The sequence below is a fragment of the Microcebus murinus genome, chromosome 7 (genome assembly GCF_040939455.1).
Source record: "Microcebus murinus isolate Inina chromosome 7, M.murinus_Inina_mat1.0, whole genome shotgun sequence".
Lineage (NCBI taxonomy): Eukaryota > Metazoa > Chordata > Mammalia > Primates > Cheirogaleidae > Microcebus > Microcebus murinus.
This window is the reverse complement of record NC_134110.1, coordinates 63,801,731-63,822,183: the sequence shown is the minus strand read 5'-3', so window position 1 is coordinate 63,822,183 and position 20,453 is coordinate 63,801,731. Positions and strand designations below refer to the sequence as shown.

At 38.7% G+C, this 20,453-nt stretch overlaps 1 protein-coding gene across 3 annotated transcripts in view; it reads right to left on the bottom strand.

The window, feature by feature from the left end:
* NIPAL2 (NIPA like domain containing 2) overlaps nt 1-20,453 on the bottom strand; it is a 114,590-nt gene that overhangs the window by 15,140 nt on the left and 78,997 nt on the right. For all 3 annotated transcript variants that reach the window (XM_012762003.3, XM_012762001.2, XM_076005134.1), the window contains 2 exons: nt 13,111-13,232; nt 4,841-4,937 (listed from right to left, as the gene is read on the bottom strand). In XM_012762003.3, coding sequence (XP_012617457.2) covers nt 4,841-4,937; nt 13,111-13,232 — 219 coding nt within the window. The remainder of the gene's footprint in view (nt 1-4,840; nt 4,938-13,110; nt 13,233-20,453) is intronic.

Below are 20,453 nucleotides of genomic sequence, written 5' to 3'. Positions count from 1 at the left end.
CCCCATCTGAACAAAGAGGCCCTGACAATGAGGCCCCTCTCCATCTTAAAATATCTTTTGACCTGATCCTTTTACATATTTCCTAATGATTATGACAATAGTCATATCTTAGCTAATCCAGAAATTTTAAATAGCTATAGAGATCTGTGTGTCACTTGATGGTCTAAGTTTGTAGGTTAGCTCTTGAGGAACCTTAATTTCCTCCTAAAGACTTTGCCTGAAATTAGAGCACAATGTGGTTATGGTCTTGTGGTCTGAACAGCCAGGTTTCCCAAAGGGATAATTAATGGAGAAGGAGTTGATCGTACCATTCCATTAGCCTCGGAAACTCAGAATTGCAAAAGACCTCAAAGGTCATCTAATTTAACCACCATCTAATCTTAAATTACACTTAAATACAAAACTAGAATTTGTGATTAAACTGCTAAACAAACTATCAATATCTATAGTTAATCATTATGTCTTTATAGCACACACAATTGTCAACTGCTTAATCACTATTTATTGTAACTCTGCAAGTTATTTGTAGGCTGGTGTCAAGTACTTCTAAGTTTTGTTTGGGAGGGGAGCTTACTAAGGACAGGTCGAAATGCAAAATTGTAATGCAGTATCATTTTAATGTTGCATACATATACATAGAAAGTACTTATGTATGCAAAGAAAAAAAGGCTAGAAGAAACGACATCAAGATATTGTCAGTGGTTATCTCTATCACTGGGATTATCAATAAACTCTAAATTCATTTAAAAAAATCTATAAAAGTATACATGTCCATTTAAAAAAGTTTGGAAAATGTAGAAAAGCCTGCAAAGGAAAATTAAAATCATCTGTAATCTCAACACTCATGCCCAAATAATTTTTAACTTTTGGGTACAGCATTATTTTTCTATCTATAAGTATGAACAAATCACAACATGTAAATCATATAGTATTTACTACTTAGGAGCTTATCTTCTCATTTCTTATTCTAATGAGAACACTTCTAGTATTTCACCATCAAGTTCTTTGTTAGGAATGAATAGTAAACTTTAACATGGCTTTTCAACATCTATTGAGATCATTACACGATTTCCATTTTAAAGCGTTTTTCCAGCTTTATTGGGGTATCTTTGAAATATAAAGTTGTATAAATTTAAGGTATACAATGTGATGACTTGACATTTGTATATATTGTAAAATTATTAGCACAATCAAGTTGGTTAACACATCTTTACCTCATGTAGTTATCATTTTTCTTGTGTGTGGTGAGAATATTTGATATCTACTCTCAGCAAATTTCAAATATACAATACGTGTTAACTATTGTCACCATACTGTACATTAGATCCCCAGAACTTTTTAATCTTATAACTGAAAGTTTGTATCATTTGACCAATATCTCAATATTTCCCTTTTAACTCATTAACACGATGAAGTATATTAATGGATTTTTTAAAGAACCCTCCTTTCATTCCCATGATTAACTAGTTAATTAACTCAAATGTTTATTGTGTGCTTACCATGCTCAGTTCTAAGTAAAGTATATATATAGTGTGCCTAAGAGACATGATCTGTGTTCTCATGGAACTAATCTGGCAAGGAAGATGAGCTCATAATAACATATAAACATCTAAGCAGAATATGTAAGTATAAATTGTTATGAGTGTTACAAAGAAAAAGAATAAGTTTTATTAAGACCACTTGGTTGTTGAGTATGATTTGCTCTGGATTTTATTTGCTAATATTTTATTTGGGATTTTTGCATCAGTATTTAGTAGTAAAATTAGTTCATAGTGTTTTTTATTTGTTCTATCTTTTTCAGATTTGGGATCAGTATTATCTGATTATATTTTTTAAAAAAGCAAAAGCTTTCTTCTTATGTCCTCAAATAGTCCTAACAACATCAGAATAATCTATTCCTTAAGGGTTTGAAAACATTACATTTGGAACTGTCTAGGTCTGGTTCTTTTTTAGGATGTAGCTTTTAACATAAACACCTTCATTCCCTCCACAGTTACTTCCATTAAAAATAAGCAATTTATTCAAGTTTTCATATATATGAGTGTTTATAAATGGATATTTATCAATCAATCTATATCTCATTTCTTTTTTGAAGTATTTGTGATTTTTCTTTTGCTTTTTTTTCTGATAAGGAGAGGATGTATTTTATCAGTTGCCTTTTAAGAACTGATTCTTGGGTTTAGATATCAATCCATTACTTTTCTATTTCATTATTTTTTGCCTTTATAATTAAACGGTTTCTGCTTTCCCTTAGCTTTATTTCAGTTTTTTTCTAACTTCTTGAGTTGAGTGCTTAATTGACTTACATTTAAAACAATTAATTTTCTCTGAATACAGCATTAGTCATAAACTCCAGGTTTCCATATTAAGTGTTTTGATAATAATTAAAAAAAATATGCTGCAATGAAATCGTGGTTTCTACTTTATCCAGCTGTAGTTTAAGACTATTGTTAACATTTCCTGGTGGTAGAGATTTACTGGTTTTTATTTTTGTTATTATTTTTCTGTTTTTATTTCACTGTGCTCTGAGAATGTGTTCTGACCTATTTCAACTTCCTGGAATTTATCAAGAACTTCTTTAGGGCCAATTATGTGATCAACTTTTGTAAATGTTATACAGGCACTTGAAAGAAAGATTACTCTTTGTTTTTAGGATTTAGAGTTCAATATTAGAGGTACTAGTTCAAAATTAAGAATTCAGCTCTTCTGTCTTTACATATTTTTCTTCCATGAGCTGACAGAAGTCTTCACTTCCCTTGTATTTTTGTTAATGTAGTTTTGCATTTTCATGCAGGTTTTATATCACATATTAGATATGATATTCTTGTGGACTGTGCTCTTTTTATCAGAATAAATTACTCCCTTTTGTCTCATTTAATGCCTTCTGCCTTGACTTTAATTTCATAGTATCATTACCCCCTGCTTTCATTTACTTTCAATTTGAGTTACCTTGTTTTGGATAAAACTTACATATGTCGCCAAAACATTTCACAACCCACAAGGGCCAGAAAGGGTGTTGGCCCTACCACCACTTGAAGAGGGTCCTACAGGCCCCTTATATGAGTATTTATCGTGGCAGGGCTGGAGTTGGGAGAAGAAGACATGAGGGAAGGAGGCCCTAAGGAGGCTTGGGTGGCAGCTATTTTAATAACTACTAGAGCTGTACTAGGGCCAGTTGGCTGAATCCAGTTTCAAAATCGTTTTTCAAAATCAACCTGGAAGTTTCTCTGAAGTCCAATTTGAGAATCTTTTTTACTAGGTAACTCATTCCATTTACATTTATGATCATAACTAATATGTATGATCTTAATTCTGTTCTCTTACATTCCTATTTAAAGTTTGTTTTCATTATTTTCTTATATATTGTACATTTTTTCCTTAGTTGTTTCCTTTTGTTCTTCCTATCTGGTAATTTGGAAAGAAACAAACATAAAGTTTCCTTTCTGTTCCCTTGATCAACAGCATACCTGGATATAGGGTAGAGTACAAGTGTTTCTGTAAGCAACTATCGCAAACACAAATCTTCCAACACAGAGGAGAGAACTAGCTGATGAGATAGGAAAATAAAAACCCAGCACCTCATTAACATGGGGCTGCACGCTGCTCCAATGCTGTAAGTACAACCTACCAAGTCATAGCAAACAACACACAACATGTGAGTCATCTTCTGGCAAAGAAGAGGGAAAGGAAGAATTACAAATAAATTCTTTTTTTTTTTTTTTTTTTTTGAGACAGAGTCTCACTTTGTTGCCCAGGCTAGAGTGAGTGCCGTGGCGTCAGCCTAGCTCACAGCAACCTCAAACTCCTGGGCTCAAGCAATCCTCCTGCCTCAGCCTCCCAAGTAGCTGGGACTATAGGCATGTGCCACCATGCCCGGCTTTTTTTTTTTCTATATGTATTAGTTGGCCAATTAATTTCTTTCTATTTATAGTAGAGATGGGGTCTCGCTCTTGCTCAGGCTGGTTTCGAACTCCTGACCTCGAGCAATCCACCCGCCTCGGCCTCCCAGAGAGCTAGGATTACAGGCGTGAGCCACCGCGCCCGGCCACAAATAAATCCTTTTTTTTTTTTTTTTTTTTTTTTTTGAGGTACAGGTATATGACAAATAAATTCTTAAAAAGGGAATTTTCCAAATGATTGGTGAGATCTCCTACTGTTGGCGTATATATGACTGTGTGTGTGTGTGTGTGTGTGAGAGAGAGAGAGAGAGAAAGAGAGAGAGAGAGAAAGACACAGAGACAGAGATAGAGAGACAGAAAAGGGGAAGGGAGGGAGGATACATTAAAATATATATAGTAGGCTTATTTAAGCATTAGTTTTCAAATCTTACACGGTACCTCTGGGGGGAAAAAAGTAAATGGGCTGGTAAACAATGAATGAAAGAAATGTGTTATTTAAGAAAATCATACTGCTTATGTTTATGTTTCCTATTAGACATATTTTAAAGTTTTTTTTTTTTAAATGTAAGCAGCATAGATTTGGCTAACCAATTGCTGACATAAGAATTTCAATTGGGTTCATTAGTTTGTTCTTCTTTTAATATTTTTCAATTATTTACTAAGAAAAAGGTATCCTCAAATTGTCAGTGAGCAAATAGAATTACCATGAAGCAAAAATCTTTAAATATATCTTTAAAAGAATAAAATATATATCAATTACAGTAATGGACATGAAATATATAATTTCTATAATTTAGACTCAATTTCTTTCTATAAATCAGAGTTGACAAATATAAAACATGAGGAAGGAATAGAACGCTCAAGTATTTTACTTCCAATCTTATTTATGTATGACTTAGCACAGTTTGATTAGAGAATAAGAAAACAAAATATGCATTTACCTAGAAGTGCCACCAGGGTTAGCAGAATCACTATGTGCTTCATTCCTTTTCTTTTATAGCAATATAGGAGAATGCAGAAAATTAATATTTCTAAAATCTAGAAATGAAAAAGATGGAAAAGGGTAAGTTATTCTACACAAAGTCTTCAAAATGGCACACTTCTCCTTTTGACTCTGCGGCAGTGCTTGCATTAGGGTTGAGAGTGACGGCGGTTCCTAAGGAAGATTATAAACATGCGAGAACAGTCTAAGGTGCCCAGCCATCCAGAGCCAGAGCCCTCACACCACCCATCCGCCGGTGATGCCAAATCTAGATCTCCACCCCTGACCTCTCTGGGACTCCAGTCTTGTTTACCCAACTACCTATGAGACATTCCATGTGCATGTTTCATAGTCATACTACACACCACCACGGGCACACACTTGATTCCCTCCCTTCCCAGCTTGTTCCTCCTGGGGACTTTGTCCCTCAGGAAGTGGCATCAACAGACTATTGCACAAACCTAAACTCCTCCCATTTTCTCCCTCCCCACCATCCATCTCTGGACCACTGCATTAGCTTCTAAGTCATCTCTGATTGCACTCTTGCCTCGCTGTGGCCCAGCCATTCAGCGCCCAGAGGAATTATTTAAAAACACAATTTGGATAATGAGATATTTCATTCATAGAGAAGAACATACATGATATACGGCAAATACTCCTGTGCCACTGCACTCCCCTCCTCCACCTCCCCAGCAACCACTATGCTGAAGTGTGTGTTTATCATTCGCTTTCTTTATAGTTCATCACATCTTTATGCATCTCCAAACAATGGCCTGTTTATTTTTCCATGTGTTGGAACTTACACGAGTGGAATCATACTTGCTTTCACTTGCTTGCTTTTTTTCACTTTGCATTGTGTTTATGAAATTCACCCAGGATGATACATGTAGTTAAAATATAAATTAGATCCAGTCATTCCTTTGCTAAAACCTCTTATGGTTTCTTATCACATTTAGAGTAAAATCTAAACTCCCTCCTGGATTATAAAGCCCCAGGAGACTTCTCAGACCTCATTTTGTACCCCTTGCTCCTGAATGGTATGACTGAGCCAATTGCAATGGCCTTTTTTTTTTTTTTTCAATTTTAATTCTTTTTTTTCCTTTTCAGTTTTTTGCAATTCTCAGATTGCTCCTGCCTTTGGGCCTTTGCACTAATTGTGTGCTCTGTCTGGAATGCTCTTTACTGCTCTCTGCACAATGGCTCCTCCCAGCCACTTGCAGCTCTCAGCTCCAATGCCACCTCTCTTCAAGTTCTTCTGTGACTCCTCTGATCTGACAGAGCCACCCACTCATCCTGCCACACCCCCAGCGTCAGGTCACTATGCAGCATTTGGCCACCATCTGGTGTATTTCTTGTTCATGTGTTTATGTGCTTTCTGTCTGTCTCCCCTAATGCAATGCCAGCTCCAGAACAGGGGCCTTACCCACTCTGTGTGCCTGGCACACAGTTACCAGTAAATATTGATGGAATTGATAAGCAAATCAGACCTCAAATTTATTATGGACACCTTGCCACACACACATACACACAAAGACCTAATGTCTAATACTGAGTGTTCAATAAATATTCATTGATTGGAACTCTGAAATTTTCCAACCTTGTGAAAACTGGAGTTTAATTTTGAGTTCTCAGTTTTATTTTTAACATTTTTTTTTGCAGTGCTTAAGATAACCTTAAGCCAAGCTATTAATTTTTTTTTTCATAAGAGGTGGCATCCCTGGACTGAAATTATAAATATGAAGGTTTACTTTTCTGACAGTAGACAGGTAAAAGCACCACCACCAATTTTTTTCTTAAAAATTGCTGGAGTTAGAGACTTTATTATTTCCAATATTGCATTCTTCTTACAAGGCCATCTCTAAATCAACTTAAATCCTGTTTCTATTCAAGATTTGGCTTGTTGATTTATTTATTTTTCCTTTAATCCTCTATGGGCATGGGAAGTAGCAGGCCCATATCTTTCTCATTTAAAAACCTTTTAGAAAAAAATCTTAATATAGAAGATCAAATCATCCCTTACTCTGCTCTTCTCCTGGTAAATTAAACCAATTATTTTAACTTTTCCTTATAGGGCTTATTTGCCAGGCCTTTAACTGAGTTGTGCTACAAAAGCCGTTAAACGCCTCTCCCTTTGCCGTCCCTGAAGCTGCCATCAAATCACTGGGTGTCCCAATCTCTGTGCAGCTCACCAATCATTAACAGAAATATCCCCTTAGGCTTGGTCTTAACCACAGGCTTCAATTTTCCCAAGAGACAATGAAAACAACTCACAGTGGTGTTCTGGGACCACTGTATTTGTTGCCGTAGAAAAGAAAGCTCTTCCTCTACTGACCACAGAGGGTGTTAGCTAAATCTATTAGCATGCTGATTATTCAATTTTTAGAGGAGGATGAGGGTAGTCGTTATCAGTTCTAAAATCTAGACTTTTTTTTTTTTTTTGCAAATTCCATCTCTGTGGCTTCAGATAAATAAAACATGAGTTCCCATTAACCCAGAATGACTACAGTTGCCCTGGGTTCTGCCTTGTAGCAAGAGGTCACACAGCTCCCAGGAATAACATTTTCAAGCTGTATGAATTAATGTTAATTTTTTTCTAACAACAATTTTTTCTCTCTGAAAACATCAATATTAAAGAAGCTGCGATTTGTGCAGGTTGCTGCGCCCCAGAGGAGGCTGAGTTTCTGACTGCGATGTCGATGTCAGAGGTCAGGGATAGCAACAGCACCTCCTGCGTGCCTGCCGCACACTGCACCGTCCTTGGGGCTTGAACTAATTCATTGAATCCTCACAACCTCCTTAGGAAGTAGACGCTATCTTCATTTGACAGGGCAAGAAACGCAGGCTCAGGGGGGTTAAATGATGCAGCCTGGCAGGCAGAATAACAGCCCCCAGGAGAGATCTGCGTCCTAATGGAAGCTGCGAACATATCACCTTACACGGCAAAGGGGCTTTGCAAATATTATTAAGTTATGGACCTAAATGGGTAGATTATCCTAGATTAGCTAAGTGGGCCCAACGAAATCACATGAGTCCACATGAGTCCTTAATAGCAGAGAAGCTTCCCAGCTGCAGTCACAGGGAGAGGCGATGGAGAAAGACCCAAGCCAAGGAATGCTGCTGACCTCTGAAAGCTGGAAAAGGGAAGGAAACAGATTCTCCCCTGGAGGCTCTAGCAGGGAACACGGCCCTGCCAACACCTTGACCGCAGGCCAGTGCAGCCCGTGTTGGACTTTTGACCTGCGGAACTGTAAGATGATAACCTCGTGTTGTTTTCATCCACTAAGTCTGTGACAACTTGTTACGGAAGTAATAGAAAACCAATCCAGGTGTTGGTACCTGAAGTCCATCCAGAGGAACAGAATCTTCAGGATGAGCTTTCTGAATTGATGCAGGATTTTCTGGATCGGCTCCCTCATCTAATCAGATGTGAAGGCACCGATCACCCTGTTTTCAGTGGCCAAAAGGGCATTGGCAGTCCAAGGCCGTGATGTGGCAAAAGAATGGACAAAATTTTGCCATTGGACGCCCTGTTTCTGGTACCAAAATCTGGGCTGAAGTTTACCGCACCTCTTCTCACCAAGTTCTTTCTTGAAAGAATAGCCTTTGATATGACTTCTTTGTCCAAGAGAAATGAGCTCTGTGCCAGTTCTAAGGACAAGTTTGGACAAAGATTTGATCCTTGGTAGTCAGCTTTATTAATTCTGCATAGAGAGGCGTTCAGTGGAGTGTTGTGGAATGTGTGCCCCAGAGGGGGACAGCCTGGTTTTGAATTATGTGACCTTGGGCAAATTACTGGACGCCCTTACACCTCCGCTTCCCCATCTGTCAGATGCAGAGGATAACAGTGACGGGCATGGCAAGGGACATCGGGCAGGCAAAGGACAGAATGCAGTCCGAGCTAAGCACAGGGCTGAGCCCTCTCGGTGAGTGCTGGCTCCTGCTACCGTAGAAGCGGCCCCCAGTGCAGTCACACAAGTGCTATTTGCATTTAGACAATAAAGCAAATGAGCATCCTGCCATAGATACTGATGTCATATAAAAACATCCAGTTTTCTCCCTTCAGGTTTTTAACACCTGATGGTAGGTTTGGACACAGCTTCGCCAGAAAGGCTGACTTAATAATCAGCTTTGGGGTATAGAATTACACCAAATGACAGGCTTGGCCCCTGCCTCTGCTGATTTAATTTTTTGTCTGGCAGAGAGAAAATGAGCACTGTGTAGATTATTTTGTGAAGGATTTTATGTTTGCAACAGAGTTTTCAATTTGAATACTCTTTTGGAATATCTGGGTGGGCAAAACGGCCATGATCAAGCCTGCCAAAGAACATGAAGTAATTGAGGCTTAGGGCTACATTTCCTAATGTGGGTTCTGCAGATGTGTTCTTAGGTATTACTCACAGTTGGTCCTTCCCAGAAAAGGGCCTGATGGTCAAATAAGCCCGGGGCATGCAGGATTAACGTTAAACCTGTCTCTTTCTTAAAGGACTTCTAATTTTTAACATGCTAACAGAGGAGGCCATGTTTTGCAGCATCTCTCCAAGCTAGCTTGACCCTAAAAACCCCACTTGTTTTTGCTTTTTGGCAAGCACAGGGGCTGGGGGACTACCCATCTCTGGCAGACAGGCTGGGAAAGGCTGTTTTAGTGGGTGAGCAACAGGGCACTGCATTCTCCTCTGGCTGGTACACACTGGGCTTCTCAAATCACCTTCCTACAAAAAAGAGTACTGGGTCAGAGGAAAACACCTGTGCCTTATCTCTGCCAGGGTTCCACTTAATATAAGTCTTGAAGGTATAACAGACATCCACCTGGGCCAGGTGGACACATGACACAAGGGATGATATGAGTCAGTCTGCGATGCAATTTTACGATCCCTTTTTTGAACAATATAGAACTTATTCAGACTTTTAAATATTTTTATATATTTTATAAGTTATTTGATCAGTCCAGAAAGCCAATTCAGGTGCTGTTACTTATTCCTGGTGGGATACATAATCAGATGCATGATATGTTAGAGAATAGTCTTAATTACTATAATTATGATTTCTACAGTCAGTCATAATTTGTAGAAAAAGCACAGAATCTGCCACCTCTGAGGATTAAATGTTAATTACTTAGGTGTTTAATAGATTCAAACCAAACTTCGGCTCATGATCTTAGTATAATAAGTGATTACTTCTAGAGTCTTTAGAGATGCAACTATACGATTGATTTAATTCCAAACTAATATAATATAGATTTATTCCTGTTAGAGTCTAGCACCAATGGCATTATTCAAATGTGACTTTATTAAGGGTTTATTTTATGCTATCTTATAAATACCTGGAATTATTTACATTTTTCTCTGTGGCATTTACCATCAAATATAATTTCATTATCTTAATATGATTTCATAGAAATATGGGTCTCTTCCAAGCCTGTAAAATTCTTGCTATAGGAATTCCTTTTTATAAGTTGGGTGTCTAATCACCACTGAATGGATAAGTGAATAAATGAATGAATGAATTTATTTTAAGTGTTGACGTTGGAAAATGACAAAATGCAATGAATTTCATAGTACTTTCTGTGGAAATATACAGTTTAATAATAAGTGGTTTTGATCTTTCCAAATATTTTCTCTGGTGTTAAAACAATACAAGATACATCACCATTAAACAATGCTGTTTATTTCCAGGAAATAAGTCTTGATGCATCTTTAATCTCCAAAGGATTCAACTCAGGCTATTAATTTTCTGGTCTTGGGCTATGTGACCCTTTTCTTACTGGATGAAGAATTTGTTTTGCCTTTAGGCAAAGAGTAATAATGTGTTGGTAGGACTTCAAGTCTGGACTATCATGAAATATTCAACAAAGTATAAAGAACAGAAGTAAACCACAGAGATGGAAATGCCTTCTAGTGCTTATAGTTGATGAAGGAAAGCTGGGATAGTTAAAGAACTGAGTGTAGTGCACGAGGAGGAAGATAAATGGGGAAGGGGTAGCCACACAGGATGACAGAGACGGGAAAGGCTAATCTGAATTGGGAAGCCCAACCCTAGAGATATAGGGAGGCCACAGGGTAAGGAAAGAGGTGGGAAGTGACAGAACTAGCATAGAAATATGTTCCATGAGAACAGAATTCAGGACCATAACATATAAGGAACAGGTATTTAAATAGGCAGGACACTGTGATTGATGTTCTGATTGAGTGATTGGTCAACCCATAGTAGTTCATGCCCTGAAGAAGGGCAGGGTCTTCTGCAATAGAACAGAGAGACAGAGAGGTAAGTAGACAAAGGGACACAAGCACACTACATGGTGTGGCTGGAGTGGCTAACTGACTGGATTTCTTTTTTAGGAGGATATTTGTGGCCACGGTGTTGACAGTGAGTAGCAGGGAGACAGATTCATTAAGGGGCTGCTGGCATAGTTCAAACAAGAGATGGTGAAAGCTTGAATTAATGCAATGGCAACAGGATGTAAAACATGGTCACATTCAAGAGATTTTAAGAAATATCCAACAGGATGGGGGCAGGGGGTGGGTAATGAGGGTGTAGGAGAAGTCACATGTAACTCAGGTTCCCAACATGGGTGGCTGATGTAGAAAATATAAGAGAGGAGAGAGTTTGGAGGGGGGAAGACATTGAGTTTAGTTTTTGATATGTCACATGTGAGGAAACTGTGGGACATCTAGGCAGGAATAGTTAATAAGTAGACAGATGAGAATGTAGATCCGGAGCTTAGCAGAGGCCTAGGAAAGGGAGGTAGGTCTGCATTTGGAAGGGTTTATAAAGGAGGATGGTGGGGTGGGCAATGGGAGCATTCTGGAAGGCCTTGGAAGAGTATGTAACGTGAATAGACACAAGGGGTTGGCGGAGGAGGAAGAGGTGCCCGAGAGCCTGGGATGGATTAGTGAGAGAGGAAAAAGAGAGACAAGGAAAATACACTGAGGAAGCAGGGAAGAAAGAGGTTCCAGGAAAGAGGATGGGCATGGAGTAAATGCTGCACAAGGTTCGAGAAGAATTTGGACCCAAAAAAGCCATTCCATTTGGCAATTTTTAGAGAGGGATTTACTAAATTGGAATGAGAGAGGAGTGAAGGGGAGCTGAGGAAGGGGACAGGGCCAGCAGGAGTAGACTATCTGAACACGTTTTTGGTGGTAAATGGAAGAAGGTAAATAGGGCAGTTTATTAAAGGGTATGTAGTAAGTGAGTAATTTTTTTAAAAATAGAGGAACCTAAGTATCTTTTTAGGCAAGAGAATAGAGAGGGAGGCTTCAAAGAGAAAGGGCCTGTAAATATTTGTGTTCTAGAGGTCAGGATTATATATCAGAAATGGTAAGATAGACAGAATTCTTGTCACATAGACTAGGAACGGCTGCTGTAATGTCCTGAGTTACACTTAGAGCAAAGTTCACCAATAAACAAGTCCCAGTAAATGCCAATGTCACACTTTTCAATAGTAGGCATATAAATTAGGATTGCACTATTTTACCTGTTTTAGTGGCAGAGGACTAGATCTGATAACTTTTTGAGGTCACTTCTAATCCTAAAGATGTATGATTCTGTGCATTTTGATTTTTTTTATTGGATTCATGACTATTCCAATTCTTGGTTAAATTCTCAGCTAGACTACCCCAGTTTTCTTCTTACTACTTGCCCACACCAACTTCTGTAACAAGTTACACATCAACCATTTCGATCATGTTCTATCTTTAAACACCATATATAGGCACTGCATCAAATAAAATATCCCAACTAATGAGTTCAATTTTCAATATCAGCTCATTTCATTCTTTCTTTTACACGTCTTTTCGGTACTGCTATCTGCTCCCTCAGGCAATCTGCTGCATTGATCTCAACGAAAGCATTTTTGGAGACAATATTTATCTTGAATAAATCCAGCAACAAAAAATGTGACACAGATATTGCTCCTTGACCTTGAAAAAGAGTGTTTTGTTTTGTTTCACTTTGAGTTGTCCTAAAACATGTTGCTCTGGAATTTTCTGGATTTAATGTTATGGAAATTGTTACAGTGACAGGTCACCCCCAGGAAAGGACACCTGGGAAACTAAGGGTGCATCTATTGCTGACTTAGTATTTCTAATACTTTGGTATTGGTCAAGTATATTTAATGTTTAATAAGATATTAGTGCTCATAAGAAAAGGTATTAGTTCTCTAACATCTATCTGCATGTACCAGTGGTCTAGATAATATAGCTTCAGGCATAGTAACATAGTTAGACTTCTTACCACATAGACCAGGAACTGCCAGCCGACAAAGTAATACTGTACTGTTCTTGCTGAGATGGCCTGAGTTATATTTGGAGCAAAGTTCACCAACAAATATGTTCCTGCAAATGCCAATGTCGTACCTTTAAAAAAAATTGAAAAGATAAACCAAATTGAAGAGGGGCACTTAAAGCTTTTTGTTGATGCAGACATTACTTAGAGACTGATCATTACTTGTAAAAGTGCCAACAGTCCTCCCTATTAAAATACGATTCATCAAATCATCACTAGATAGCATCACACGTTTACCTGAAGGCATTACCTTTAAAGGGGGAAATGGGGCCATGGAATGGATGGGGCAGAACATAACTTCTCTGTTGCTCGAGATGAATCCTGCCCTCTTCAGGGAAGCTTTCCCCAAAGATGAAAGAACACTGTGCATATACAGATGTGAAAACACATCCAAGCTGACAGTTTCCATGTGGGTCAGTAAGTACATAATGGGTCTAGATCCATCCAGATCTAGATTGAAGAGCCCAGAGGACAGGGAAGTCCATCACATGATGGTTTGCTCTGCACTTACCTTTGGAGACTTTAAACACACACTTGGGTCATTTAAACTTTGATACTGTGGTCAGGAACACCTTAATCACTGCCATTTATTAGAGTCCTTTTGGCAGAAATAACAAAGGTGTATGCTGACTTTGCTGTAGGATTTGAATCAATCCTTTCTAGAATCAAGAATTCCAAGGTTAGCATAGTAGAAAAAAAAAAGCCCACTTCATAAACCTATATAAGGAGTGTGTTACTATCATCATTGTAACATTACTCAAAACGATGGAGGAAGGGAATGTGTGTGGGAGGGGTGGCCATAAAAGGAGGGCTGAAGGAAGGACTTGCCTTTCCAAATAACACTGAAAACTTCCTTGTTTATATATACAGTTAGCAGTGTGAAAAAAAGCTGATCTATGTAGCATCTTTCAGACGGCACACTTGAAAACATGACTTGTTTCACCCCTAAGGCCAGTGGTGTTGTGGATATATTTCAGAGCTAGCATTGACTCCAACCTGAAACAATTTGGTTTGTCTACAAAGTCTCACAATTAGAAGGCACCAGTTTCCTATTCCTCTTAACCAAATGATTTATGAGTTTAAACTCTGGTTTCTGAGAACAAATAGCATTTGCCTTTTTTTTTTTTACACAAGCTGGACAACCGTTATATGGGCTATTGTAGAAGCTACAAGTAGGTTTCCTCTAGTGTTAACACTTTATTCTGTAATACTTTATAAAGGCATAATTTTAAAAACTATTTCTAGTGACAACTTTAAAAATAAAAAATAATATATATTATTAAACATTATAATACTGTTTTTGCTATATCCTATAGGTTTTGATATGCTGTGTTTTCCTTTTCATTTGTTTTAAGAAATTTTTTTATTTCCTTCTTAACCTCTTCATTGACCCACTGGTCATTGGGGAGCATATTGTTTAATTTCCATGTGTTTGTATGGTTTCCAATGTTCCTCTTGTTATTAATTTCTGATTTTATTCCATTGTGGTCAGAGAAAATACTTGTTATGATTACAACGTTTTTGAATTTTGAAAGACTTGTTTTGTGGCCTAACATATGGTCTATCCTTGAGAATGATCCATGAGCTGAGGAGAAGAACGTGAATTCTGCAGCTGCTGGATGAAATGTTCTGTAAATATCTACCAGGTCTATAGTGCAGATTAAGTCCAATGTTTCTCTTGTTGATTTTCCGTTTGGATGATCTGCCAAATGCTGAAAGTGGAGTGTTGAGGTCTCCAAAGATTATTGTATTGGGGTCTATCTCTCTCTTTAGCTCTGATAATATCTGCTTTATATATCTGGGTGCTCCAGTGTTGGGTGTATATGTATTTAGAATGATTATATCCTCTTGCCGAATTGACCCCTTTCATCATTATATAATGATCTTCTTTGTCTCTTTTTACACTTTTTGTCTTGAAATCTGTTTTATCTGATGGAAGTATAGCTACTCCTGCTCTTTTTTGGGTTCTATTTGTATGGAATATCTTTTCCAATCCCTTTATTTTCAGTCTGTGTGTTTCTTTATAGGTGAAGTGTATTCTTGTAGACAACATATAGTGGAGTCTTGCTTTTTTATTCATTCAGTCACTCTATGTCTTTTGACTGGAGAGTTTAGTCCGTTCACATTCAATGTTATTATCAGTAGTTAAGGACTTACTACGGCCATGTTGTCATTTGATTTCTGGTTGTTTTGTGGTCCTTTCTTTTGTACTTCCTTCCTATTTTCCTTTGTTAAAAGTGATTTTCTCTGGTAGTGTGTTTTAATTTTTGCTTTTTATTTTTTGTGTATCTGTTGTAGGTTTTTTCGACTTGAGGTTACCATGAGGCTTGCAAAAAACATTTTATAACCAATTATTTTAAGCATATGACAACTCTGCTTACAAACAAGCAAGAAAAGAGAAATCTAACAAAAATTCTAGACTTTAACTTCATCCCTTGTCTCCAATTTTTAACTTTTTATTGTTTCCATCTATATCTTTTTATACTACCTATCTCTCAAAAAGTTGTGTGGTTATTTTTGATAGTCTTTTAGTCTTCCTACTCAAGATAAAAGTGGTTTATATACTGCAATTACAGCAATAGAGTATTCTATATTTGTATGCTTACTGTTACCAGTGAGTTGTATACCTTTAAGTCATTTCTTATTGTTCATTAATGTACTTTTCTTTCATATTGAAGAACTCCTTTTAGCATTTCTTGTAGGATATGTCTGGCGTTGATAAAAATCCCTCAGCTTTTGTCTGTCTGAGAAAGTCTTTATTTCTCCTTCAAGTTTGAGGGATATTTTTATAGGTTATAATATGCTACGGTTAAGTTTTTTCCCTTCAGTACTTTGAATATGTCATGTCACTATCTCCTGGCCTGTAAGGTTTCCACTGAGAATTCTGCTACCAGACATACTGGAGCTCCTTTATATGTTGCTTTTTTCTTTGTTCTTGCTTCCCTTAGGACCTTTTCTTTATCTGTGACCTTTGGGAACTTATTAAATGCCTTGAGGTAGTCCTGTCTGGGATAAATCTGCGTGGTGTTCTGTGACCTTCTTGTACCTGAATATTTATATCTTTCTCTGGGTTTCAAAAGTTTGCTGTTAATATTTCTTTGAATAAACTTTCTCCCCCAATCTTTCTCTCTACCTCCTCTTTAAGGCCAATAACTCTTAGATTTGCCCTTTTGAAGCTATTTTCTAGATCTTGTAGGCATGGTTCATTCTTTTTTCTCTTCTGACTGTATATTTTCAAATAGCCTGTCCTCAAGCTCACTATTTCTTTCTTCTGCTTGATCAATTCTGCTGTTGAGAGATTCTGATGCATTTCTCAGTTTGTCAATTGAATTTTTCAGCTCAAGATATTTTTTTTTTTTGCTTGATTTTTTTTTATTATTCTAATCTCTTTGTTAAATTTCTCTGCTAGGCTCCTGAATTCCTTCTCTGTGTATTGTTGTGTTTTTTTTTGTATTTTTTTCCCAGCATATTATGGGTGTACAAATGTTAAGGTTATGTATATTTCCCTTTCTACCCTCCCCCCTTGAGTCAGAGCTTCAAGCATGTCCATCCCCCAGTTGGTGTGCATCACACTCATTATGTATGTATATACCCATTCCCTCCCCAACACCTGCCCGACACCTGATAGATGTTATTCCTATATGTCCACTTATGTGGTGATCAGTTAATACCAATTTGCTGGTAAGTACATGTGGTGCTTATTTTCCATTCTTGGGATACTTCATCTGTGTTCTCTTGACATTCATTGAACTTCTTCAGGATAGCTATTTTGAATTCTTTGTCTGAAAGGTGACATAACTCCATCACTCTGGGGTTGGTCACTTATACTTTATTTAGTTTGTTTGGTGAGATCACGTTTTCCTGGATGTTCTTGATGCCTGTGGATGTTCGTCAATGTCTGGGCATTGAAGAGTTAGGTATTTAGTTTAATCTTCACAATCTGGGCTTGCTTGAACCTGTCCTTCTTTTTTTTTTTTTTTTTTTTTTTTTGAGACAGAGTCTCGCTTTGTTGCCCAGGCTAGAGTGAGTGCCGTGGCGTCAGCCTAGCTCACAGCAACCTCAAACTCCTGGGCTCCAGTGATCCTTCTGCCTCAGCCTCCCGGGTAGCTGGGACTACAGGCATGCGCCACCATGCCCGGCTAATTTTTTTATATATATATATATCAGTTGGCCAATTAATTTCTTTCTATTTATAGTAGAGACGGGGTCTCGCTCTTGCTCAGGCTGGTTTTGAACTCCTGACCTTGAGCAATCCGCCCGCCTCGGCCTCCCAAGAGCTAGGATTACAGGCGTGAGCCACAGCGCCCGGCCAGAACCTGTCCTTCTTGAGAAGGCTTGCCAGGTATTGAAAGGGAATTGAGTGCAGTGATCTAAGTCTTTGGTCACTACAGCTGTTTCTGCTCTTGGGGTGTCCCAAGCTCAGTAATGCTGTGACTCTTGCAGACTCCTGGTGGCACTGCCTTGGTGGACTTGGGTAAGATACAGGAGAATTCTCTGGATTATCATGCAAAGTCTCTCACTCTCTCCCCTCACTTTCTGTGCTAGGCTGCTGGAATTAGGGGAGGAGTGATGTGTGTACTTCCTCATGGCCACTGCAGCTAGGACTGTGCCAGGTCATACCTGAAACCAGCCCAGCCTCACCCAAACCCCATGGTGACTGTTGCCCGGCTACCTCTGATGTTTCCTCAAAGCCCAAGAGCTCTTTAGGCAGCAGGTGGTGTATCCTTCCAGGACTGGGTCCCTCCCTTCAGTGCACCTTACTTCCTTCTCACCCAGGGTGGGTCTAGAAATGCTGTCCAAGAATGAAGGCTTAGAATCCAAGGCTTTAGGAGTCTGCTTGGTGCTTTATTTTATTGTGGCTGAACTGGTACCCAAGTTACAAAACAGAGTCCTCTGAACTCTTCCCTTTCCTTTCCCCAAGGGAAAGAAGATTCTCCCTGAGCTTGAATCCAAGCTGAAACTGAAACTGAAATCCCAGAGCTCAGGCAAGTTATTTATCTTGCTGTGACTCAGTCTCCTTATTGCTAGGCATCAATTAAATCATCACACCTGCTAGGCCCCAGGAATTTGGCTTTGCAAGAGGCCAGTCTGGGCTCTGAATATGCTGGAAAGCTCACTGAGAGGTCTGATCTGACAGTTGACCCTGGACAGGTCCATCTCAAGGTGCTGACTGCCTGCCCTGAGTCAACGGCCCTCTGAGTTATGCTTATGAATTAATCCAAAGCTGAATCTCTTATGTTGTAGCCCAGAGATGATCAGAGACTGAGACTGTGTCTGTCTCTAGGAATGGAAGGGACAGGCAGGAAGGAATTGGCTGGCATCTTCTGACTGCCCAGTGAAGAATTCTCCCCATTGGTCCCAAAAGAAAACAGAAGGAAGGAAATAACTAACAGAACAAAAGAAGAAGAAAAAATAGTAGTGCTACGTTTGCTATCCACAGCTAACCTCAGGGAACTGGTACACAAAGCCCCAAGATCGGAATATTGGAGGGGACCACAGACAGCAGTCAGGGAGCTGTGGGTAAGCTGCAGGTAGGAGCCAATGTCTGGATGAGGGGCCATCCACAGTGCAGGGATGGGGCTCCATTCTCCCCTCTCATGCCCAAGCCTGTGGCAGATACATTTTCTCATCAAATACAGCTCAAGTCTCTTAAAAGTCTACAATGGTCCAGTGGGAGTCTCAGATTTAGCTTGATAAAATACAGAAATATCAATAAAATCTCTTCTTATAAACTTGTCATATATGCAAAACGGCTAATCCCTGCTCTTTACAGTAGATAGACTAGGTATACTGGGAGGGCTAAGAGAGAGTCATAGTATTTTTTTTAAGGTTATGTTCTTAAAATTATTGATTTTGTAGACAAGTCTGGTTGACATGAGAGTTATAGTATGATCAGCATCATACTGAAAGGTGATGATAATAATAACTATAACAGGAGTAGCTAATATATATGAGCACAATTCTAAGTACTTTATGTATAATTAATTTAATCCTTAGGACAGACCTGTAAAATATGATTTACTATTGTGTTATTACACTATTACAACATATACTATACATAACTTATATAGTATAAAATTTATAATATGCATAATATATACTGTATACTCTTAAACTATTAGTATCTATATTTGACAAATGCGAAAATTGAGTTATAGAAGATATAACTGTCTTGCCTGGGATTTCCAGCTAATAAGTAGAGAGCTTGGGTTGAAACCTAGGTAGACAAATTTACTTAGCTATTACACTCTACAGCCTCTTGTAGTCATTAAGGATAAAGGCTGCTGAGTGGACAGCTCAGAGTGTCATTCCCATTGTAGTCTATGTTGAGTGGCGCCCCTGGGAGCTGCACAGAACATGCAACCTGAGGCTGGATGCAGCATCCCCGCTGGGAATAGAAGGAATTGGTTTCTCCTGGCAGAGGTCCCTGGGGTCCCTGAGTGGTCTTAGGTAATTTCTCTGGCCCTAACTTTCCTTTAGAAGACTATTCTCAAACTGGTATTCTCTGGAACCAGTTTCATAAGACAGATGCTCCACCAGAAAAGGTCCCAAGGCAAATATATTTGGAAAGAGGTGAGTTAAACAAACTTAAATAGTTCTTTTACTGGAAGACCTCTCAGATCCTCTAGAAATGCATTAGTGTTCCCTATGAGTCTCCCAGAGGAGGATATGGTTGTCATATTTTCTAAACATATTTGACCATTTACATTGCATTCAAGTAGCGTTTTGGGGAATATTTTATACTTTGGGAAATACTTGACATTTAACTGGATCCAGCTGTGAGAATGCAGCCTTTGTTTCAGGAAGATACTAGCCTGCTGCTGCAAAAGTCTCCTATAGATACCTATAGACCGAGAACGAAGTGCAAACGTAGTCACAGGAAAAACACCCCAGAATCAGGCTCCATCCTTTGGATGCTTCTGTTCACTGGTAACCCTCACGTGCTGAATTCCTCGCCTGTGCAAGCTGTGGATGCTAAGATCTACTTGCATGTTCTTCCTCAACTGACATCCTGTTTCCCAGACCACTCCTCCCTGTAACCAAAGCCTGAAATTTTGTCTCTACTCTCCAGCTGGACGCCAACTAGTCCTAACTGCCTGTTTTCTAACTTCTGGAATCTGGCTTGACCTGATTTCCAGGAGCCTAAAGGATTTTTTAATATTCGGCCAACCTGACACCAACCGAGATTGCTATCTGATTTCCCTGGGCCCTACAGTGTATCTCCTAATCAACGGGAGCCTCGTTAGTGCTTTTGTGGGATACCAGGAGTCCAGAACACACTGGACTCCTTC